Source organism: Siniperca chuatsi, linkage group LG5, assembly GCF_020085105.1.
Source record: "Siniperca chuatsi isolate FFG_IHB_CAS linkage group LG5, ASM2008510v1, whole genome shotgun sequence".
Classification (NCBI taxonomy): Eukaryota; Metazoa; Chordata; class Actinopteri; order Centrarchiformes; family Sinipercidae; genus Siniperca; species Siniperca chuatsi.
This window is the reverse complement of record NC_058046.1, coordinates 11,015,031-11,034,019: the sequence shown is the minus strand read 5'-3', so window position 1 is coordinate 11,034,019 and position 18,989 is coordinate 11,015,031. Positions and strand designations below refer to the sequence as shown.

General features: G+C 40.5%; 3 protein-coding genes across 6 annotated transcripts; 1 reads left to right on the top strand and 2 right to left on the bottom strand.

Moving 5' to 3' along the window:
* The first annotated feature begins 3,319 nt into the window (after window positions 1-3,319).
* hnf1a (HNF1 homeobox a) lies at window positions 3,320-10,718 on the top strand. 2 transcript variants are annotated; one of them, XM_044197303.1, is made up of 10 exons: window positions 3,320-4,573; window positions 5,630-5,829; window positions 5,972-6,152; window positions 7,096-7,298; window positions 7,557-7,699; window positions 7,793-7,934; window positions 8,023-8,211; window positions 8,291-8,406; window positions 8,496-8,580; window positions 10,090-10,718. In XM_044197303.1, exons 1-10 carry the CDS (start codon window positions 4,287-4,289, stop codon window positions 10,218-10,220), a joined length of 1,677 nt encoding a protein of 558 aa, XP_044053238.1. In that variant the 5' UTR covers window positions 3,320-4,286; the 3' UTR covers window positions 10,221-10,718. The 2 variants fall into 2 exon arrangements, with proteins under 2 accessions (XP_044053238.1, XP_044053236.1); XM_044197301.1 differs by having other exon boundaries at window positions 10,087-10,718.
* lg5h12orf43 (linkage group 5 C12orf43 homolog) lies at window positions 10,435-13,022 on the bottom strand. Of its 2 annotated transcripts, XM_044197306.1 has the most exons (6): window positions 12,349-13,022; window positions 11,979-12,009; window positions 11,581-11,679; window positions 11,401-11,471; window positions 11,217-11,304; window positions 10,435-11,121 (listed from the first exon to the last, which is right to left on the bottom strand). In XM_044197306.1, the coding sequence occupies exons 1-6, from the start codon at window positions 12,464-12,466 to the stop codon at window positions 10,794-10,796; spliced, it is 735 nt and encodes a 244-aa protein (XP_044053241.1). In that variant the 5' UTR covers window positions 12,467-13,022; the 3' UTR covers window positions 10,435-10,793. The 2 variants fall into 2 exon arrangements, with proteins under 2 accessions (XP_044053241.1, XP_044053240.1); XM_044197305.1 differs by having other exon boundaries at window positions 11,217-11,471.
* A 141-nt stretch (window positions 13,023-13,163) lies between these two features.
* Window positions 13,164-18,945, bottom strand: unc119.1 (unc-119 homolog 1). Of its 2 annotated transcripts, none has more exons than XM_044197309.1 (5): window positions 18,560-18,945; window positions 16,724-16,837; window positions 15,971-16,079; window positions 15,681-15,853; window positions 13,164-15,529 (listed from the first exon to the last, which is right to left on the bottom strand). In XM_044197309.1, the coding sequence occupies exons 1-5, from the start codon at window positions 18,792-18,794 to the stop codon at window positions 15,417-15,419; spliced, it is 744 nt and encodes a 247-aa protein (XP_044053244.1). In that variant the 5' UTR covers window positions 18,795-18,945; the 3' UTR covers window positions 13,164-15,416. The 2 variants fall into 2 exon arrangements, with proteins under 2 accessions (XP_044053244.1, XP_044053245.1); XM_044197310.1 differs by having other exon boundaries at window positions 15,681-15,733.
* Window positions 18,946-18,989: the final 44 nt, after the last annotated feature.

Here is an 18,989-nt window from a genome sequence, read left to right as displayed (position 1 = left end):
TTTAAAACTGATTCAGTAGTTTGCAACTACACCCTTCTTTTTCTGAGACTAACACTAAGCCTTTATTATGAAGGCAGAACCTTCTAACTTCCTGTCACATTCTGGCTATTTTTGACTAACTTCACGCAATTTCCATTCTCGTTCAGATAAAGTGTTAACAGGCACAAATTACAAGAACTAATCTGTAATTGTCTCTTAACCGCTCTGAGAGGTCTTTAAAACATTTCTAACATCAGCTATGACAGGTGAAAGATTTCGATGAAAGTCTGACAAAAATAATCCCTGACACACTATGACACACCATAGGCCACATAAATGCAAACTGAACTTTTTGTCAGGAAATTAATATCATGTGCTATTAATTCAATCTGGTAAAAAAAAACAAATACTACAGACAACTTTTACTCATAACCCATGTTGTAGGCTACTCTGTAAATGTTGTGTCATCCGCACAGTGCAGTGTTCATGGAAAAGTCAGTCAAGCCACAAAATGAACCAGTTTCACAACTGTTGGCTTCCAGTAGCCTGTTTAAATAATATTACATCAAAATGAAGCCAATATTTCTCTAATATGAAGTCCCACTATATACCCACAGGCTCTAACAGTGTCTGAGGTGCTTGAATGACAACGTATGGTTTGTTGCATAATTACTTTATGGTATTTTCCATTCCTATGGTATCACTGATATGAACTAATCTAAGTAGAACTTGGTTGATTTGTATCAGTGCTCGATATGACCAGCAACAATGCGTTTGTCTGTCTTAATACACCTTCCATACTGCGGACCGGCTTGTGCAATGTGGTATAACAGGAGGGTTGTGTGCTGTGTGCTCATTCATTGCTGGGGTTTAAGTATTTAATTAGTTCCAAAGCCAGCTCCAGCTAATCTTCTCAACACTGACTCAACATGTGACCTGGTAACCAATGTTAAGGCCAATCAATAGCCCGAGCCACTCAGAGACAATGACAGCTTTGACTTACGGTGGGTGTAAAATGAATGCTGTCCTACCTGAGGCTCAGAGTTTGGTGCAACGTTTGGACCAGAGTTTTTTGAGCATACTGACACTGCAGCATACTTAAAGTGCTGGTTATGTCTCCAAAATACAGACATATCCGTAACACGATCAATCAGAGCAACACTACAAGCTCAGAGAGTGTAATGCAGGATGTTTGGGCAAAGATTTAGATTTGTGATTGTCCTCTCTAACACGCTTTATCCTCGTTGAGTGCTGCAGCCAGTGTCCTGCCCGCACACAGGCCTACTCTATCCTCTGCAGACGCGCAGATCTGGAAGTGGGACAGGGGCTATTTGGACAAGAATTAAGGGGTGTGTTAAATTTCTGCATGCATGATCAATGGGGTTGAATGGCGGCAATGGGGATGGGGTGGAGGGAACACTAGGCTGAGGCAGAGACAGAGAGAGAGAGCAAGCGGTGAGAACACAGACAGAGGAAGCCAGCAATGGCTCACTAATGAGAGATGGACAGTGTGGATTGTATCTCATTACCAATCAACATAGCTTTGAGTTCTCTGGAGAGGGAAAATGCAAGCTCCAATGTGTACTGCATGTGGTCCATTTTGATAAACCCAGCTTGTGTGGTGGAGCATTAGTCACAGCAGTATCTGAGCTGTTGGAAATCCACACACATTGCCCTCTGTCCATTTTGGTGAGGAGTTTTCTCTGAATAGTACAATGGGACTTAATTACAGGTCAGTGGCATGTCTCAGGGAGATAGAGAGAGCTCTGTTACCCTTCCAAATACAGTATAATGCCATCTTCCCAAGGGTGGGGTGGGGTAACAAGAGCTCTACACAAAAAGGTGCTGATAGGCTGAACCTGAGAATGGTATAAGGTGATCCAGGCAGAGAAAGTGAGCATTTTACACTGAAAGAGAGAGAGAGAAAAGATAAAGGACTACTCTCAAAGGTTTTCTCCCATTCAGTTTGCCCTCTTTCCTTTCCAGTTCGCTTCCAACTTCTCATTCCTGCCAACTTCTTCTTTGACAAAAAACAAGACGGTGGATCAAAGACAATCTTGAATTTGGAAATTAAAAAAAAAACTGATCCCAACATAAAGAAGTCTATGTAAACAGTTACAATAGAAAAATCTGACCACCAACACCACCTGTGGGGGGCAGTGGAAAGTGCAAACATGCTCTCAGTTACCTTTTGCTAAAAGAAAAAAGTTAGTGAGTCTTTAAAAACATTAACCAACATCAATTGGACAAAATGTGCCTTACATTTGCTTTCTGTGATATTTAGACTTCCTGATCCTTAACACAAAATCATGAAAGTAAAGGAAAGATATGTTGTTGTGAAGACAAAGTTAAGAGAGTGTGATAAGCATAGTTAAAATATCAACAGGTGAGTGAATAACATAATGGTAATAGCAATTTATTTATGTATGTAGCACTTATCGAAACCAGATATTACAGAGTGCTTAAGAAAAAGAAAAATACAAACCATAAAAAAACATTTAGATCAAGCTATACGTACAAACTTACATGTTACCATTAGTGGAAAGTAACTAAGTAGGAAACTAAGTACATTAACTCAAGTACTGTAATTAAGTACAATTTTGACGTGCTTGTATTTACAGTAACTTGAGTATTTGATGCTACTTTATACTTCTACTCCAGTACATCTCACAGGGAAATATTGTACTTTTTACTTCACTGCCAATAATATTTATCTGACAGCTTTAGTTACTAGTTACTTACTGCAGACAAAACATATGAAGATCAATCAATTAGTCGATTGACAGAAAATTAACTGGCAACTATTTTGATAATCATTTTTCATGCCAAAACATTTCATGGTTCGAGCTTCACTAATGTGAAGATTTGCTGCTTTTCCTTGAAATTATTTAAATTTATTTTGAATCATTTTGAGGTTTGTACTTTTGGTTGGACAAAGTAATCAATATTGTGAAGGTGTCACTTTGGTTCTCTGGGTAACTGTGACGGCTTTTCTCACAATTTTCAGAATTTTTACAAACCAAACAATTAATCGATTAATGGAGAAAATAATCAGCAGATTATTAACGAAAATATTCATTAGTTGCAGTCTGATACAAAATAGTTCAAAATGAGCTTCACCTCAACCAACTACTATTTACAATAGTAAATTCCTGCTTTCACATTTATGCATGAGTAATAATAATCTAATGATATAATATAATAATATATCAGTCACAGGGGACATTTTACTGCACTGAATACTTTTACTTTAATACTTTAAGTACATTTTCCTGATTATACATACATACTTTTACTTAAGTTAACATTTTCAATGCAGGACTTTTACTTGTAACAGCGGTATTAGTTCTTTCACTTAAGTAAAGGATCTGAATACTTCGTCCACCAATGATACACACACACACGCAAACAAACTACCCAAATTAAATAAAGTTATAAAAACACATTTTCAGAAGTTATTTTAAAGAGGATACTGATTTTAAAAAGCTGTCACAATGTTGATCTCTTGCTCCTCTCTTGTTCTCTTAATTGATGGATCTCATGCTCAACATAGAAACACTGTGTGTACACAATAGCCCATAATATTAAGTAACTTTGGTACAGGGACACATCCTGAAACTGGGACGTTCACATGTATAGATGACACAACAGCGCTCTCTAGTGGCATGTGGTACAGATCAAACCATATATTTTTGCTCAGTTAATGTAATGTTGGTCTGTACATGTATTTTGACATGTTTAACTACATGCTTCAACATTAAAGTTTGGAATATCCATAATTCAAACAAAAGGGTAAGAAGAGCTTCTCTCTGTGTCCCAAAAGATGTTTCACTTTGAAATCTCATCCACACATATAAATGCACCGCAAAACTTTTCTGTCATGTTTTCTTTGTCTGCTTTGAGAGGTGTTCTGCTGCCTCTGCAGCCACGCATGCAACTGTAACGTCCCCTCTTTTTTATTTATTGTTTTTAAACTGCACTTTGGTCACTGTTGGGGACTGAGGGAGTGGGGACAAAGTTCACAGGGCGCATGTAAGGAGGAGGGGGTGAAGAGGAGGAAGGTTAAAAAAAAGAAAATTGACCTTTGAAAGCAAAACAGCAGGTGGAGAGCTAAAACCAGGCAGCTCAGGACACATCAGGAGGAAATTCAACACAGGGAAAATGAAAGTACACGTTCTCTTAAGCTGAAGAGGGACTACAAATATAATGAAGCCCAACGCTCCCTTTCTGGCTTTCATTTGAGTGTGGTAGTGCACATGAGAGCAGTGTTTGCTTGCAAGGCGGTAGCGAGGTAAGGCATCACAGTAATGGAGGAGAGAGCAGCCAAGGCGAAGCCAAGCCGTTTGACCGCCCTTCAGGAGCAGCTGGTCTGGGCCCTGCTGGGATCTGGACTGACCCAGGACGTCCTGGTCCAAGCCATGGGGGATCTGGAGCGAGACAGGGCGAGTGCTGGCCCCGAGAAGGGAGAGAGGGGGGATGGAGAGAGCTCCGAGGAAGGAGAAATGGATTACCCACCGCCTATATTCCGAGAGCTGGAGAAGCTTTCCCCAGAGGAGGCGGCCAAACTCAGGGCTGAAGTTGACCAGCTACTGCAGTAAGTAGATCCCAGCACTTCTCTGGAAGCTCCATGGCAACAGCAAAATCACCTTAATCTCTCACTAACTGCTATTCTCACACAGCAATTTGTCTGTGCCTCCCAGTAGGACCTGATCAGGTCAAATTTGAAAATGCCTTGCCTTCATCAACACTGTATTTGATCCCCCCCTTCTCTTTTACCTCCTGTACTAAACATGTGAGAGTTGAAACAACAGTTTACCTGATAACATCCCCTCTTTTCCTTTATTCTTCTTAAGCTTGGCTCCCCTCTCTTTACCAATTCCTCCCTCCTTCTCCTGCTTCTGTCTGTCTCTCTCTCTCTCTCTCTGCAACCTGGCTTCTGAGGCAAATTTAAAGAGGGTTCCTCCTTTTCTAGTTACTAATTACCCACCCCCATCATTATTCTCTGGCCATTTCTTAATAAATAAGCTACATGCATAGGTGAAGATTAATGGAGTAGGGCTGGTCATGTGAGGCTATGTTTACTTAACGCATGAGTGATATTTCTACATGCCATTTTTAGGCCTGTTTTCTGATATTTGGAATACACATGCGCACGTCTTGTCGGACACTTTATTGAGATGTGTATTTTTAAAAGTATTCAAATACTCGTTAAGCAGCTTTTACACTTTACTGTCTAAAACAATGTCTAAAAGCTGTTTGTGTGCTGAATTTGAATCTGGTAAAGTCAGGGATTTTTGAAATGTTGAGTATTTTATCTGCTTCCGACCTGACAGATAGAAAGCGTTAAATTAGGATTCATAAACCTTTTACATGTTTTCCCCCTCCAGTGATCTGAAAGGGCTGGACTTTGCCCCTGTGTGCTTTCCCTTATCTCTCTCTGTCAATAAGCCTCTCTACTTCCCTCTGAGTGGCCATGTTTTATGTGTAATGTTGTGACAAACTGTGCCTATTAAGCACTTTTCCAAGAAAGGCTTTAACCCAGAAATATTGGGGGAAAGAAAAAGGGATAGACTTCAATCAAATAAATAAGAATGCACAAGAACATAAAGTAGACAAGTACACACAAAAAAATTGTGTCTTTGTCTAATAGGGGGGACCCCTGGCACGTCGCAAAAATGGTGAAAAGCTACATGCAGCAGCACAATCTCCCTCAGAGAGAGGTGGTGGAGTCCACAGGACTCAACCAGTCCCACCTCTCCCAGCACCTCAATAAAGGCACGCCCATGAAGAACCAGAAGAGAGCCGCTCTGTACACCTGGTACGTCAAGAAGCAATGCGAGATCAGCCAGCGTAAGTACACAAACAGCTACGGAGCTGCAAAGGTGTTAATTTCTGCTTTCAAACATGTATCAAACATCAGTTCTCTAAGAGTGTGAGACTGAAAGAGAGGCATAAAAAGGTGGAAAACCAAAAAATTACCATTCCCTTTCAGAATTTACCAACGCCAAACATGGCCTTGCATCTGCGGAGGAGCAAGGAGAAGACACCAGGAAAGGTCGGAGGAACAGGTTCAAATGGGGTCCAGCGTCCCTGCAGATCCTCTTCCACGCCTACGAACGACAGAAGAACCCCAGCAAGGAGGAGAGAGAGGGGTTAGTGGAGGAGTGTAACAGGTGAGACATAGTGATGGTACCAGGACAAAACATGATTTTATTTTTTACAGCCTTGCTGTGTCAGTTTGGCCCAACCTGGCCTATCTGATCTTACATACTTCCCTAAAACAATACATTTTCATGACTAAATTAGCGACAACCAAAGTTTTATATATATATGTTTTGCCACACAAAAGGCATGGCTCTGTAAGGCAATGTCGGTCTGTTGGTCAGTCCACCACTTTGGTCCACACCAAAATGTCTCAACAACTATTGGATGGATTGCCATAAAACTTGCTACAGATATTCCAGGTCCCTAGAGGATACAGTCTATTGACTTTGGTGATCTACTGACTTTTCATCTAGCACCATCATCAGGTCAAAGATTTTGATGTGTCTAGCACTTTGGTTTATGCAAAACTCATGACATTACTCTGTGTTTAATGCTAATTAGTGGATGTTAGTATGCTAACAGGCTAAACTAAGATGGAGGCATGGTGATGTTAAATATTACCTGCTAATGCATGTTAGCATTGTCACTGTGAGCATGTTAGCCTGCTGATGTTAGCATTTAGCTCAAAGCACCACTGTGTCCAAGTACAGTCTCACAGAGCTGGCTGTAGACTTAAACTATTTGACCTAAGACTGCTGTGCATTTTAAGGAAGCAGGGGCTGACTGGGGTGGTAATTCTTACTTCTGGTCAACTTACCCAAATATCTGATAACATGATACTACAAAAAACTCTAGGTGTCCCGGGTAGGTCTGCCTGGTACACATGCTAACACCCACGGTATGTTTAGTAGTACCTGTAGGTGATTGGTCAAGCTCACAAAGGTTTGGAGAACATCTCTAAAATCATTAGGATTAAATAGTGACTTATGGAAACCAATGGGCCACACACTTAAAGAGACAGTGTATGCCTTTAAAACATGAAGCCATATCAGTGTGCTCTTCCTCCCTCAGGGCAGAGTGTATCCAGAGGGGGGTGTCTCCCTCCCAGCTTGCTGGCCTGGGCTCCAACTTGGTTACTGAGGTCCGGGTGTACAACTGGTTCGCCAACCGCCGCAAAGAGGAGGCCTTCCGTCACAAACTGGCTCTCGACACACCTTTTACCAACCAATCTGCCTCCTCGTCTAACCACGCCCTCCCACCAAGTCCTGAGCAGGGTAATACCCTAACGGTCTTTAGACAAGCTTCAAGAGTGACATTTAAAGAGTGAAATTAAAACTTTTTGATCCTTTGGTGTAAAAATAATAACCTGCACACTCTTGTCGACTATGCCTGAACTGGTTCTGCTACTGATGCACACATTTCTCAGTCACCTCACGCTGCAATTTGGAGCCATCAACCAAAGTTGTTCCGATGTATGTGTAAAATATGAACCCTGTCAGTGTTGTGGGACCTGACGTGCTGTTGTTTTCCAGGTGTGAAATACAGCCACCAAATCCTGTGCGACACCGTCAGCTCAGCCAGAGGTAACGGAGGGGAGAGGGTGGGACATCTTGTAGTCAGCCCTATCCAACTGGAGCCCAGCCACACACTCCTCGAGACACATAACCCCAAGCAGGTGTGAGCATGTGCCATGGAGCCTCACTAGATTTCATTGTAGACTACCTGCATGCACTGTTGCCATCATGACCGTGTTGTCCTTTGGTCTCAGGTGTCCAGCGGTGGCCCACTGCCCCCAGTAAGCACTCTGACCTCGCTACACAGTCTGTCTGCCACCCCTGCTTCCTCACAGAGCCTCATCATGGCCTCACTGCCCAGCGTCATGAGCCTGGGGGAGTCCTCGCTTCTCATTGGTAACATTGTTCTCTAGTTTCCTTTCTCTTCTATGTAAGAATAAAAAGAGAAATTCAGAGAACAACATCTCTCCCGGTTGATTCACAGGTTTGGCCTCCACGCAGCCTCAGACCCTGCCTGTTATCAACAATGTGGGTGGCACTTTCACCACTCTCCAGCCAATCTCATTCCAGCAGCAGCTTCACGCCTCTCCCCAGCAGCCAATATCACAGCAGCTCCAGAGTCACATGGGTGCCAGTCCCTTCATGGCAACTATGGCGCAGCTGCCATGTCACAGTAAGGCTACAGCAACAAAGTGACATAAGTTTAACATGTTATGTTGAGTAAAGATTGATTCATCTGTCCCTCATTACAGTGTACAACAAGTCGGATTCGCCCCAGTACCATTCGTCCAGTCTGCTGTCTCAAGCCATGGTCATCACTGACAGCAGCAGCCTGGGGACGCTGACCAGCCTCGCTGCTGTCAGGCAGGTAACTGACTCTGATGAGTTGGTTGGTCTGTTAAGGCATGAATGATCCTATTTTGGTAAAAAACTGTCCTTGATCTGTGATTTGGGTAGATTCTAACAGCGGATCCTGAGGAACAGACGGACTCATCTTTACAAGAAGACTCTCTGCACATGCAGCCGCGCACACCTGTGCCAGGTAGACAGATGTAAAAACAGCTTTACTCCTTCACATCTAAATTCTACAATATTTTTGGGATGACGTCATGTCCCGTTACGCATATTTCAAAGGGACCTTCTACTTATATCAGAGCCACGTTTGCCATTCAGCATGACACACTCGAGCTAGAATGCATTACTGTTGCTGTAAACTGTGTGAGCTGTGTCTAAGCAATGATTTGGTGGCTGAAATTATCTGGGCTTAATCCCATTAGATGAATATGAGAGATTGTAATGTTCTGCAATAATATTTTCTTGGAACTGACATTAACTAATTAAATTGTATCTCATAAACTCCACCAAGTGCTCACAAAGACTTCACAGAGGAATAGTTCAACATTTTTAAAATGTTTATTCACTCTCGCAGTGTCAGATTAGAAGATTGATACCACTCTCGAAACTGTTCATTCAATATGAAGCTGAAGCCAGCAGCCGGTTAGATTAGTTTAGCTGGTTGCCTGGCAACCTCATGGTGACTACAAGACTACCGGGGGTCACTGCTTCCAGCCCAGAAACAGTCCAGCACATAACCACTTGTTAAACCACACATTGTCAGTTTTACAGTTTTTGTACAGATTAAACAAACAAGATAGAAAGTGTTAATTAGTGAGATTTAGAGGTGTTGGTAGGTGGATTTTGTTACTTTTGAGCAGAGCCAGGCTAGCTGTTTCCAGTCTTTATGCTAAGCTAAGTGGCTGCTGGCTTTAGCTCCATATTTAACAGACAGAAAAAATAGTGGTATCAATCGTCTCATCTAACTCTCAGCAAGAAAGCAAATACATGTATTTCCCATGTATGCATGTATCATCGTATCAGTAAAATAAATTAACTGCACGCATCAAACGTTTTACAATAACACAACTGCAGCATCTGAGATAAACAAAATCTACATGTATGTCTTTGGGTTTTATTGTTGTGTGTCAAACCAGTTTACAGGTACATTACAGCCACTTACTACACTGGAGTGTTGAGCAGAGGAGGCAAAAAACTAAACAACTACTACGTTATCTTTGCTAAGCCTGTTTCTTTTAAGTAGTTAATCAAAGGACTATATCCTCATCATAGCTACTACATTTCAGTAGTACAAGTTCAACAGATTCTTGTTGATTACAGTGTGTGATTAATCCAATTGGGTGTTTACCTATTTTATTTTTGCATATGCTAATTAATAATAGTTTTGACCTCAGCTTTACTTAATGGAAACTGTATGTTGACTGTAGTTTTAGTGACAGGCCAGTATGTCCACATCTACATAGGCAGGAACCCAAAGGAAACAAACACTCAAACCCTTACTGTGCAGCCTGAACTCTACATAGATGAACAAATATTCTTAGCAAAGTAATGAGGTCTATGCACTAAATGTGATCAAAGATTCCAGAACTTCCTGTACTCTTTGGAGTTTCTATGCCTGTGGCTGCAAAAAAAAAAATCAACTTTGCTAAAAGCTTTCCATCCAAGATAAACATTTCATTTTTTTTTTTATCAGCAGCTTCTTCTGAGAGCCTAGAGATGTATCCCATCTCTCAGACCACAGAAAGTCATCAATCTCACCTCCTCTCGCCTTCACCGACAGACATCAGCTCCTACATTCCTACACAAATGGTCTCTACTGCACAGTAATAATGCTCTGGCAATGTAGTGTCTCCTCACTATCAGCTGGACTCAGTAGCGTGACAGTGTGTTGGACGGACTACCTCTGGTGTAAATTTCCAGAAAAACCTGGAGTCAGGGACGAATCAGCTTTGATGTTTCAAAGACACTGAAAACTCCGTACCACTGTAATACGAACAAGGATCGACATTAAAGAGGATTCACTTTTGATATAGCAATCATCTGAAAATCAACAACAAAATGTATTTTTATTAAAATACTCACAAATTGTACATTTAGTTGAATCTTGTAAACCGCACGTTCTCTGCATATTTTTTTATGTCACTGGCTTGTTTTTCACACTCTTAATGAGTATCTTTCATGAGAAAGCAAAGACTATTTCAAGAATAACCATGAGCAATGATATGAAAAGATATTTCATGAAAAAGTTTTCACTTGTACTCATGTATGTGCTACATGTTCTGAAACACATGGCTTCCTAAAATATACTCAATGTTTTGGAAAATATGTTACCTTTTAATCATTTCAAGCTTGTGACAGACTGAAAAACATACAAACAGTGAAAGATTAGTCATAAGAAATTCAATTCAAAGCTTTTTCCTCTGTGTTCAATTCTCGCTTCTTCCTTTTTCCTTTGACTTGCATGTGTTCCTGCTCTGAACTCCTGTGCTCACCATTGCTTTGAGCACTGAGAGGAGAACCTGCAGAGTCACTCTCTCCTTTTTTCTGTTTCCTCTTCTTCTTAACAACATGGCTCTCCTCTCCCTCTGCCAGTTTCTTCTTTTGCTTTGTTTTTATTTTTTCTGCTGAGGGAGTTGAGAGTGTAGAGGGAAGTGACGATGAGGGTAAGAGGTCTTTGACGGACACCGCTGCCTCCCTCAGCCTCGTCTCCATCTCACTGTCGCTGTCACTGTGGCCAACAGAGAAATGTATAATGTTAAATTAAGAAATATACGAATATACTTAAAAAAAAAAAAAAAAAAACACGCACAAAAGAATAAGAACCTTGAACTGGGAATAGGCCGGCGCCTCACAGGAGCTGGAGGATCATCAGCTGTCTGTCCTGGGACTGATGTAGAAAACAGACGAAATCCTAAAAAGGGGGGGTGGGGAGGGGAACGTGGATTTAAAGAGAAGATAGCAGAATCCCCATAAAAGTAGCAAGTACCAAAATAAAAAGAATCTTTACCTTCATCATCATCACATTTTGCTGATGTCACACATGAGGATGAGGTTTCGTCCTGAATCACTGTAATACAACTGACAGTGACAGTAAATCAGATGTAAAAATATGAACATCTTCTCCTAACAAAATGATGAGATTATTGCATTAAAAAGCTAAACTTCTCTACATAGTCAAACTACTTACCTGTCAAGAAGATGTCCCAACTTTTTAGCTACGTGTGTTCGAAACCCTTGGGTGACCTGGAGCTCGTTGCCATCATGTTCATGGTCAGCGACAACAACACTGTTGCGCAGCAAGGCAATATTCAAACTTATTTAATTTCTGATATTCAAATATATGTATATAATTCAGCCATTATACCATTAATTTTCATTGCAGCATCGTAAAGCTGCACGTACATTTATTATGTAGCTGTAATGGGGATACATGCACTATTTCAACTTCCTAATTACAGGAAGTTGAAAGGTTAATTATATTGGCTACTTACATTGTGTGGAGATGCAGAAAACTATTTTACACTAGCTCTTTTTCCGTCCTAATAATGGCTTACAGCTAGTGGTTCTTTAGACATAAAGGCTTACCGCTTTGACTGTTGCACATTGCTGTTCCCATCTGAAACAAACAAAGTTAGCAGCAGTCATCAACAGGTAAAATGAAATACTGACTGAATGAGTATGAATGGACTGGCAAGCTCAGTTATAGGTGCCGAAAGTTAAAACTAGTACGCTGCGAGCAAGTTATTGAGCTCTGAAGTCCAATAAGGAAAACAGCAAAGTAAAAACGTCATGTAGCTTTAGCCTAGGTTTAATTACAACTACTACCTCTGTGTCTGAATTAGAAATAGGGGTGGACTTCTCACTAGGCTAAAGTCGTATTTCTACTGGAGTTTATCTGTCTATAGAGAAATGTTCATTTCGTCCCTCATTACTAACATAACAGAAACACTTTCACCTTTCTTCTTGTCGGTTCGTGTCTCCCAAACTGCCTCCTGACATCTTTTAAGCGCTTCGTCGTCACTGCTGCTGGAATCGTCAGACACACCAACCACCTTTTTAGCGGGGGCCGCCATGATAAAACATGTGCCGCTGGTGTTGTCTGTTTTGAGCTGAGGATTCTGGGTAATGTAGTCTGTTCGTCAAGGGCGGCCAAAATAGGCTTTTTATGCTTTTTTTCCTCAGATATGAGCTTTTATTCATCACTGTCTTCATAAAACTTTGAGAAAGAACAAACTGTTTGAACGAGACCAAATCTGAGTAAAAATAACATAAGTCTAGGTAGTTATATTCAAATCATCATTGTACTCACAGAGGAAGTCAAATTTCTTGAAAAACAAGAACTGTGCAAAAATGATATCACTCCATAAAACGTAAAAACAATGTCATAGATTTAGCTTTCCCATTTTACATTTGCAACACAGAGAAGTGGAGCTCAGAATTAAATGGAAATTTATAAAAAAAAAAAACAGACGAACATGATGCCATACTCGTGTCATATCAAAAAGTCAGAATAGGATAATATTTAGTTTGCAACAACTAATCAAAATTGCGTGGGTTTAAGAATGTCAGCAGAACATTTTCATGAGGTACTGATTTAGTGTAAATATACATATATAAAACTTTTTTAATTGTCTTTGACAGGCCACATAATCAAATCACCTGCTTTACCATTCAATTAACATGCAATTTGTGATGCCAGCTGGAAGATCGAAAAGCCCCGGAAAATCCCTGATAATCGACTTTGAATGAGCACTAGGTTTTCAATGTGAATATGTTTTGCAGTCAGCCATTTTTATTTACAATAAATCTGATACGACATGAATGTTGCATTGGTAAAATCCGCCAATATAAAAAGAATATTCCATGCAAGAGGTCACAGAATGGATCCAGACATGTTTTGGGTCAGTCATGTACTCTTTTTGTGTAAATATACAAAGTGTACCCACTTCTCAAGACATTTAGATCATGAGATTTCTTTTATCTACTGACTGATACAATATGGCAAATTACTACTACTAACCAGCAGTCCAAAAGATAAAAAAATTGAGGTTGTATAGGGTCATGGGGCAAAGACTATGGCTGTCCAAGTGTGTGCCTGATATCACACTTGTTGATTATTAATGGGCTACATAATGAGCTGATCCGTCAAAACTGTAAAATTACTAATTTTACTTAAAGAAGAGTATATGAAATGACTCAACACATGCTGTAAAACACACAGTTTCACACAAGGCAGTACTGCAAGACACTGTAAGATATTATATGTAACAGAGAGCTTGATGTGTTTGCCTTACAGGTGGATGAAGCACAAGGTTCTGGATATAAGGCACATGGAATTGATGTTACAATATACTGTAAAAGGAAGCCCAGATCATTTGTGTATTGAAAACGACTTCCAGACTGTTCCAGTGGTTTTGCATGATTTAAATGCAAATTACATTAAAGCAATGCTGAGCATTTACAAGGTTTTAGAATTCTTTCCCTCCTTTCAGGTAGTCGCTGATTTCCATTCATTTCTGTACTATATGAAAATCAAAGGAATGGAACTAGCTAATCACTGGATATTTAGACTGGAAATGATGTTGCAAGCAAGCTGGGACCATTCTCAGACTTTTCATCATTGATGTGTTCAATGAATTACGGACATCCCAATCTTTCAGGAACACCTTTGAGTAGATGGAATACAATTCAACAGCACCACGGCCTCTCAAATGACCATATAATCAAATCAACACCTCTCGGACACTGTCATCAAAAAATTAGTATTGCGAGCTCAACTAAGGTAGGATTTATTGCAGGGCTGTTGATTGTACACGTATATCTAATGGACTGGAAACGTGTGTATGATGAAACATTACACAATTTGTAGTAAATGGGCTAAAATGTGCAAAACCACCAGTATAGTCCTTAAAACAGGGCAAAAACAGATCAACTTCTGTAGCTACCCTACTGCCTCATTAAAAATAGATCTACCAAGCTACATCACTCTGTACTGTCATGTTGTGTGCTACAGTTTAATAGATATACCACACCGTTGGCCCCTCTTGGCTCCAAAAGAGTGGGATTCACAGTGCTGTTGTGCCAAATAAACCAGGAAGACAGACCTTGAGGGATTAAATAACTGTGTGATTACACACTGGAGTGGATTAAGCGGGCAGACCAAACTGTTTTAGACACGGATGGTATATAAAGCCCAGTTACTCCAATTCTGCTGCTATCTCTTCATGTATGTGTGTAAAGGATACAGAGTTTGACAGAACAGACACTAGATTCCCAGTCGACAGCCAATGATGTTATAAAAATGTTTTGTCATAAAGATTTGTTATTTGTTATTAGCAGGATGGACATGACATATGGCATCATGAAAAGAGCTCATGCTGCTAAAGACAAGATTGGTCAACCTAATGTTGAAACACAAACAGTCCTACCTCACAACTGAGAGTAGATATTTAAGGAAGAATGAAACTCAAACAATGTCAACTAGTGCTACATGATCATCTATGACTAACAATACTGTAAAACATCTAGTTAATGCTTGCTTTTCCATATGGGAAACACAACCGTCACTTGCAAAAAGGTAGTTCAAATAAACATCTACTGATAACATCTACATACTTAAGCAAACAAAGTTATAACTAACACAGTCTATAGGCTTTGCCATGAGAGGTCTGTGACTCAAATTGTCCCTTTCCAGCAGAGACGGCAAGAAACTTAAGGCAAAAGTGTTCAAGCAGTAACATGATACTTATAACAAACTGAAAAGACAGGACAAAAAGGTTTCACTCGGATTTAACAGAGAAATATCTAACAGAATATTCCTCCAAGTCCCAGAAACTGAGCTCTATGAAGTACTGATGAATGGATCCATGATTTTATATGAAGGCAGATGTGGTCCGTTGATTCTGAAGAATGTTGTCCACAAAAGGAGAGAATACTTCTGTCCCACAAAACAAAGCTTTTGGATGGTTGTAATCCAGGAAATCAGTCCCCTGGGAAGTATTGCACACATTTTCCCTTCAGGCATTACAGACCCCCATCGTAGGCATAATCTGCCTTGTTGTGCATGATGAGTTTGTTGTCCACAAAGTAGAAACTGTCTGATCTGGTCTCATAAGGGTGCGCCACCATTTGGCGAACTGGAAGAGGAGAAGGAAGGAAAGAAGGAAGGAAGGAAGGATGGGCAGATGAAACATGAAAGAAACAAAGATGAAGATACAGATTATTATGTGAAAATATTCATGCAACAGCATTAACATTAGTGGTTGACCAAAATAGGCCAGAACTCACTGAGGTCGTCTGGAAGCTTCGGAAACTCATAAATGTGTTCACATGTGTTGCGGCTGTTGGGAATGCAAAAACCAAAGTCAAAGTCAAAGTTCTTGAGAAGGCGTCCCTGGAAGTAATGTCTCTCAATCATACGAAAGCTGTTAATGGGCCGGTCGCCCACTGTGAACTCCACACTGAGGTTTAGAAATAGAAACAAGAAAGACAACATTTACAATTCAGTTGTAACAAAAAGTTTCAAACAACAAGCTCTGAGTTATTTTTAGTTAGGAAGTTACGGCCCATTTACTTACGTTGCACCAACAGTACACAGTTTTAGGAAGGCTGGTGTAAACTGATATCGCACAAAACGCCCTGCACTGGTGTCTACATCTCCACTCTCCTCTTCACCCTCCACAGGACCTAATACAGTAAACATGTTTAGGTGACTGGCATCCAGTATTCACAGGATAGGCAAAAAAAGACAATGATTGGTAGCATTGTCATTTGTTGAAAAAGTGTGAGAGCAGCTAGGCTGAAAAGATGTAATAATGCATTCACACACTTATTTTTAAAGATACATATTCTGTTATCTGTTACATGTTATTGGTCAACATATGACATTTAACGTATTTTGAAATAATTATTAGAATTATCATTCTAAAAAAAGCCGTGATAAGACTGATTGCATTGACATAGTATGGTTTGTACGAGCAGTGTTAAATGAATCAGATCAAAATGTTTGGGAAACACTGTGGTTTCCAAATTCTTTTTAAAAATCTGAATATGTTATATGCATGTTACTAGTTAAAGGGAAGCAATAAAATTGACAGACTGCTTAAGCATTGCTTCCACTTGTGGGTCTCTGTTTTCTTATATAAATATTTCTGGACATAAATGTAACCCAGATAGAGCTTATGACAATAGGGTGAGAGCTATACACAGCATACCCATGAGAAAGACTGCCTGACTGCTTGCTGAGTGCAGTGCTCTGTTGACTCTATGACACCTGAGGGCTATAACTGAACTGAGCTTGGTGAAGTGGAAAAAGTTAATACATCACTTACCGCTGTTAGGAGGTTTAGCAATCTCAAACAGCACCGTTCCTGTCTCCAGATCTCTGATTTTGAAACGTGTAAAGTCAATGTTGAAGATATTGTCTTCAGGTTTGCAAAGATAGTCTGGAATGTGAAATATAAAAAAGTGTTAAAACAAACACAAACATATAGTAGGTGGTGTAGTAGGCAATTTCCCAGAAAGTTTGTTATTTAATTATATTTACCAATACTTATATGATGAATTTTGAGGCAAGTCACAAAATACTGTCGAGAACAAAGTCTCACCCTTACTCAGAGAACTGAGATAGCACTCGATGAGCAACTAGGGTTTCAGTATCTGTTTTCTGGCTCCTGCACCTTGCTGTAGTGGTGAGTAATACCATAGCACAGGCTCCCAGCTTTTCAACAAAGTGTGTGAGAGAGAAGGGAAGTAATGCCATTGTTGTCTGATCCGGGAAAAGGCCAAATACAATGGTAGGCATTAAGCATTGGCTGCAACCGTGGTAGACTGGGTGTCCGATGACAGACCCGGGGGTTTGACTCAGAGGGTTGACGCAGAGCAGTTACTAGTGGGGTGGAAGGTGATGACAATTCCAGGAGACCAAAGGGAAATTAAATTACTTAAAGCTGCACTAATAAAAAATGTTATATTAACAATTAATCAAACAGCTACCTGCTGCTGTGAACCCTTTCACATTACACATAGTAATTTGAAAGGGTTCACAGCAGCAGGTAGCTGTTTTGATGAATAAGCTCCGACAAACCCACTGTACACTATCTGCCAGACAAAATGGCAGACAAAAAGTTGGTGACTGACTGGTAGATGGAGACCATGGATGTGTTATTTGACCTGGATACAGGACCCCAAGATGGCACCTATTCATTCCAATGAGAATTGCTTGCTTGGCGCATACGCCAAAAAAGTTTTCTAATTTCTGGGTTTACTTTCGGGGTATGCAGCCCACTGAATATGCGCAGTAGTGTTTCTCCTGTTGGCCCCGCCTGCGAGTTCCCACTCAGGCCTTAGACTTTACAATGTGATAACATCACAGATTTTTAAAATCGCTTTTCTCGGCTGGAGGAAAGTTTTACAAATATGAGACCTCCATGGAGCCAAAATTCAAATTCAAATACAAAGAGTCATAATTGACTTTGTTTGCAGTTGGAGGTGTCCTGTCAACAGTTTTACAGATGTCTCTTTTATAATGGTGGCCTATGGGGAAAAAGCTTTTTGGGCCACAGCGGAATTTTTTGTTGCAATACCGCGAGTGGCCACTGAAAGAAATGGCTGCTAAACAGAGTAGTGCAGCGGCCACATATCCAGTTCTTATTATACATCCATGGTGGAGGCCAAAATTAGGCTAAAAGTTTAGTAAATAATATAGATTTGTTGGGTGGAAAGACACATAACTGCAAGTAGTAGTAGTAGTAGTTTTTGTTGTGTTTCAAACACATTTGCCATAACAACTTTATAAAGATCACAATATGTTGTGTTAACAGTCATTAACGCAGCTTTAAGGGCAGGGTGCCCTGAACAACAATACTTCTGGGTGGCCGAAATTGCTTGCTACGCACCTGGGTATATCCTACTTGTTTGGTTAACGCCAAAGAATTAAAATACCCAACTCGAAACATAGTTGAGACGTATAGCGTCACCTGTTTGGCCAATTTAAAATTGTTAATCAGTATATTCATTACAATTATGCTAACTTAGTGGACTTATCGGTCAACTAACCTGAAAAGTCGTCACTTAGCAACTGTTAGCATAACGTTAGGGGAAATGGTGCCCTTTGAGCGGCGTGATTCTACCGACTTCAAGTCCAAGTTAACGTTCGCATAACTTACCCTCCGTGACAGCCCGGAGACCCAGGACATGGTCCGGGGAAATATCTCTTCCCAGAGCCCGGAGTTCAGCCTCTGTGACTACAGGCCACTTATCCGTTTGACTGCGCCTCGACTTCAGCTTCTTCAGCATTCCTCCACCAGTCTTTCGATCCCTGTGGTTCGCCTCCGAGCCGGTCTCTGCGTCCGTCTGACCTTTGCTGACTGTCGGTGCCGATTTGTTTCGTGAACTGTTCATACCGGACACTGAAGCAGTAATGAAAAGAGTTGTGCTTTTTAATTTGAGAGCGGCTTTACTAACTACGGATGTAATTTCAAGATGGCGTAAAACGTGTATGGGAGACGGAAAAGTAAGATTGTGATTGGCTGAGAACGATGGCGATTGTCATAGTTACCGATGGGGTATGCATGGTTTAAAGCCCAGGCCTTCCCG

Bases quoted from the DNA above. Each gene is read 5' to 3' on its own strand.
- hnf1a (XM_044197301.1), top strand. From the start codon at position 4,287: ATGGAGGAGAGAGCAGCCAAGGCGAAGCCAAGCCGTTTGACCGCCCTT. The intron at 7,299-7,556 runs GTAATACCCTAA...GTTGTTTTCCAG, and splicing joins CCCACCAAGTCCTGAGCAGG to GTGTGAAATACAGCCACCAA. The intron at 8,212-8,290 runs GTAAGGCTACAG...CCCTCATTACAG, and splicing joins GGCGCAGCTGCCATGTCACA to TGTACAACAAGTCGGATTCG.
- lg5h12orf43 (XM_044197305.1), bottom strand. From the start codon at position 12,466: ATGGCGGCCCCCGCTAAAAAGGTGGTTGGTGTGTCTGACGATTCCAGC. The intron at 12,010-12,348 runs GTGAAAGTGTTT...TGTTTGTTTCAG, and splicing joins ACGAACCGACAAGAAGAAAG to ATGGGAACAGCAATGTGCAA. The intron at 11,472-11,580 runs GTAAGTAGTTTG...TGTCACTGTCAG, and splicing joins TTGGGACATCTTCTTGACAG to TTGTATTACAGTGATTCAGG.
- unc119.1 (XM_044197309.1), bottom strand. From the start codon at position 18,794: ATGAACAGTTCACGAAACAAATCGGCACCGACAGTCAGCAAAGGTCAG. The intron at 16,838-18,559 runs GTAAGTTATGCG...TTCACATTCCAG, and splicing joins TCTCCGGGCTGTCACGGAGG to ACTATCTTTGCAAACCTGAA. The intron at 16,080-16,723 runs GTAAGTGATGTA...TTACTGTATTAG, and splicing joins TGCTAAACCTCCTAACAGCG to GTCCTGTGGAGGGTGAAGAG.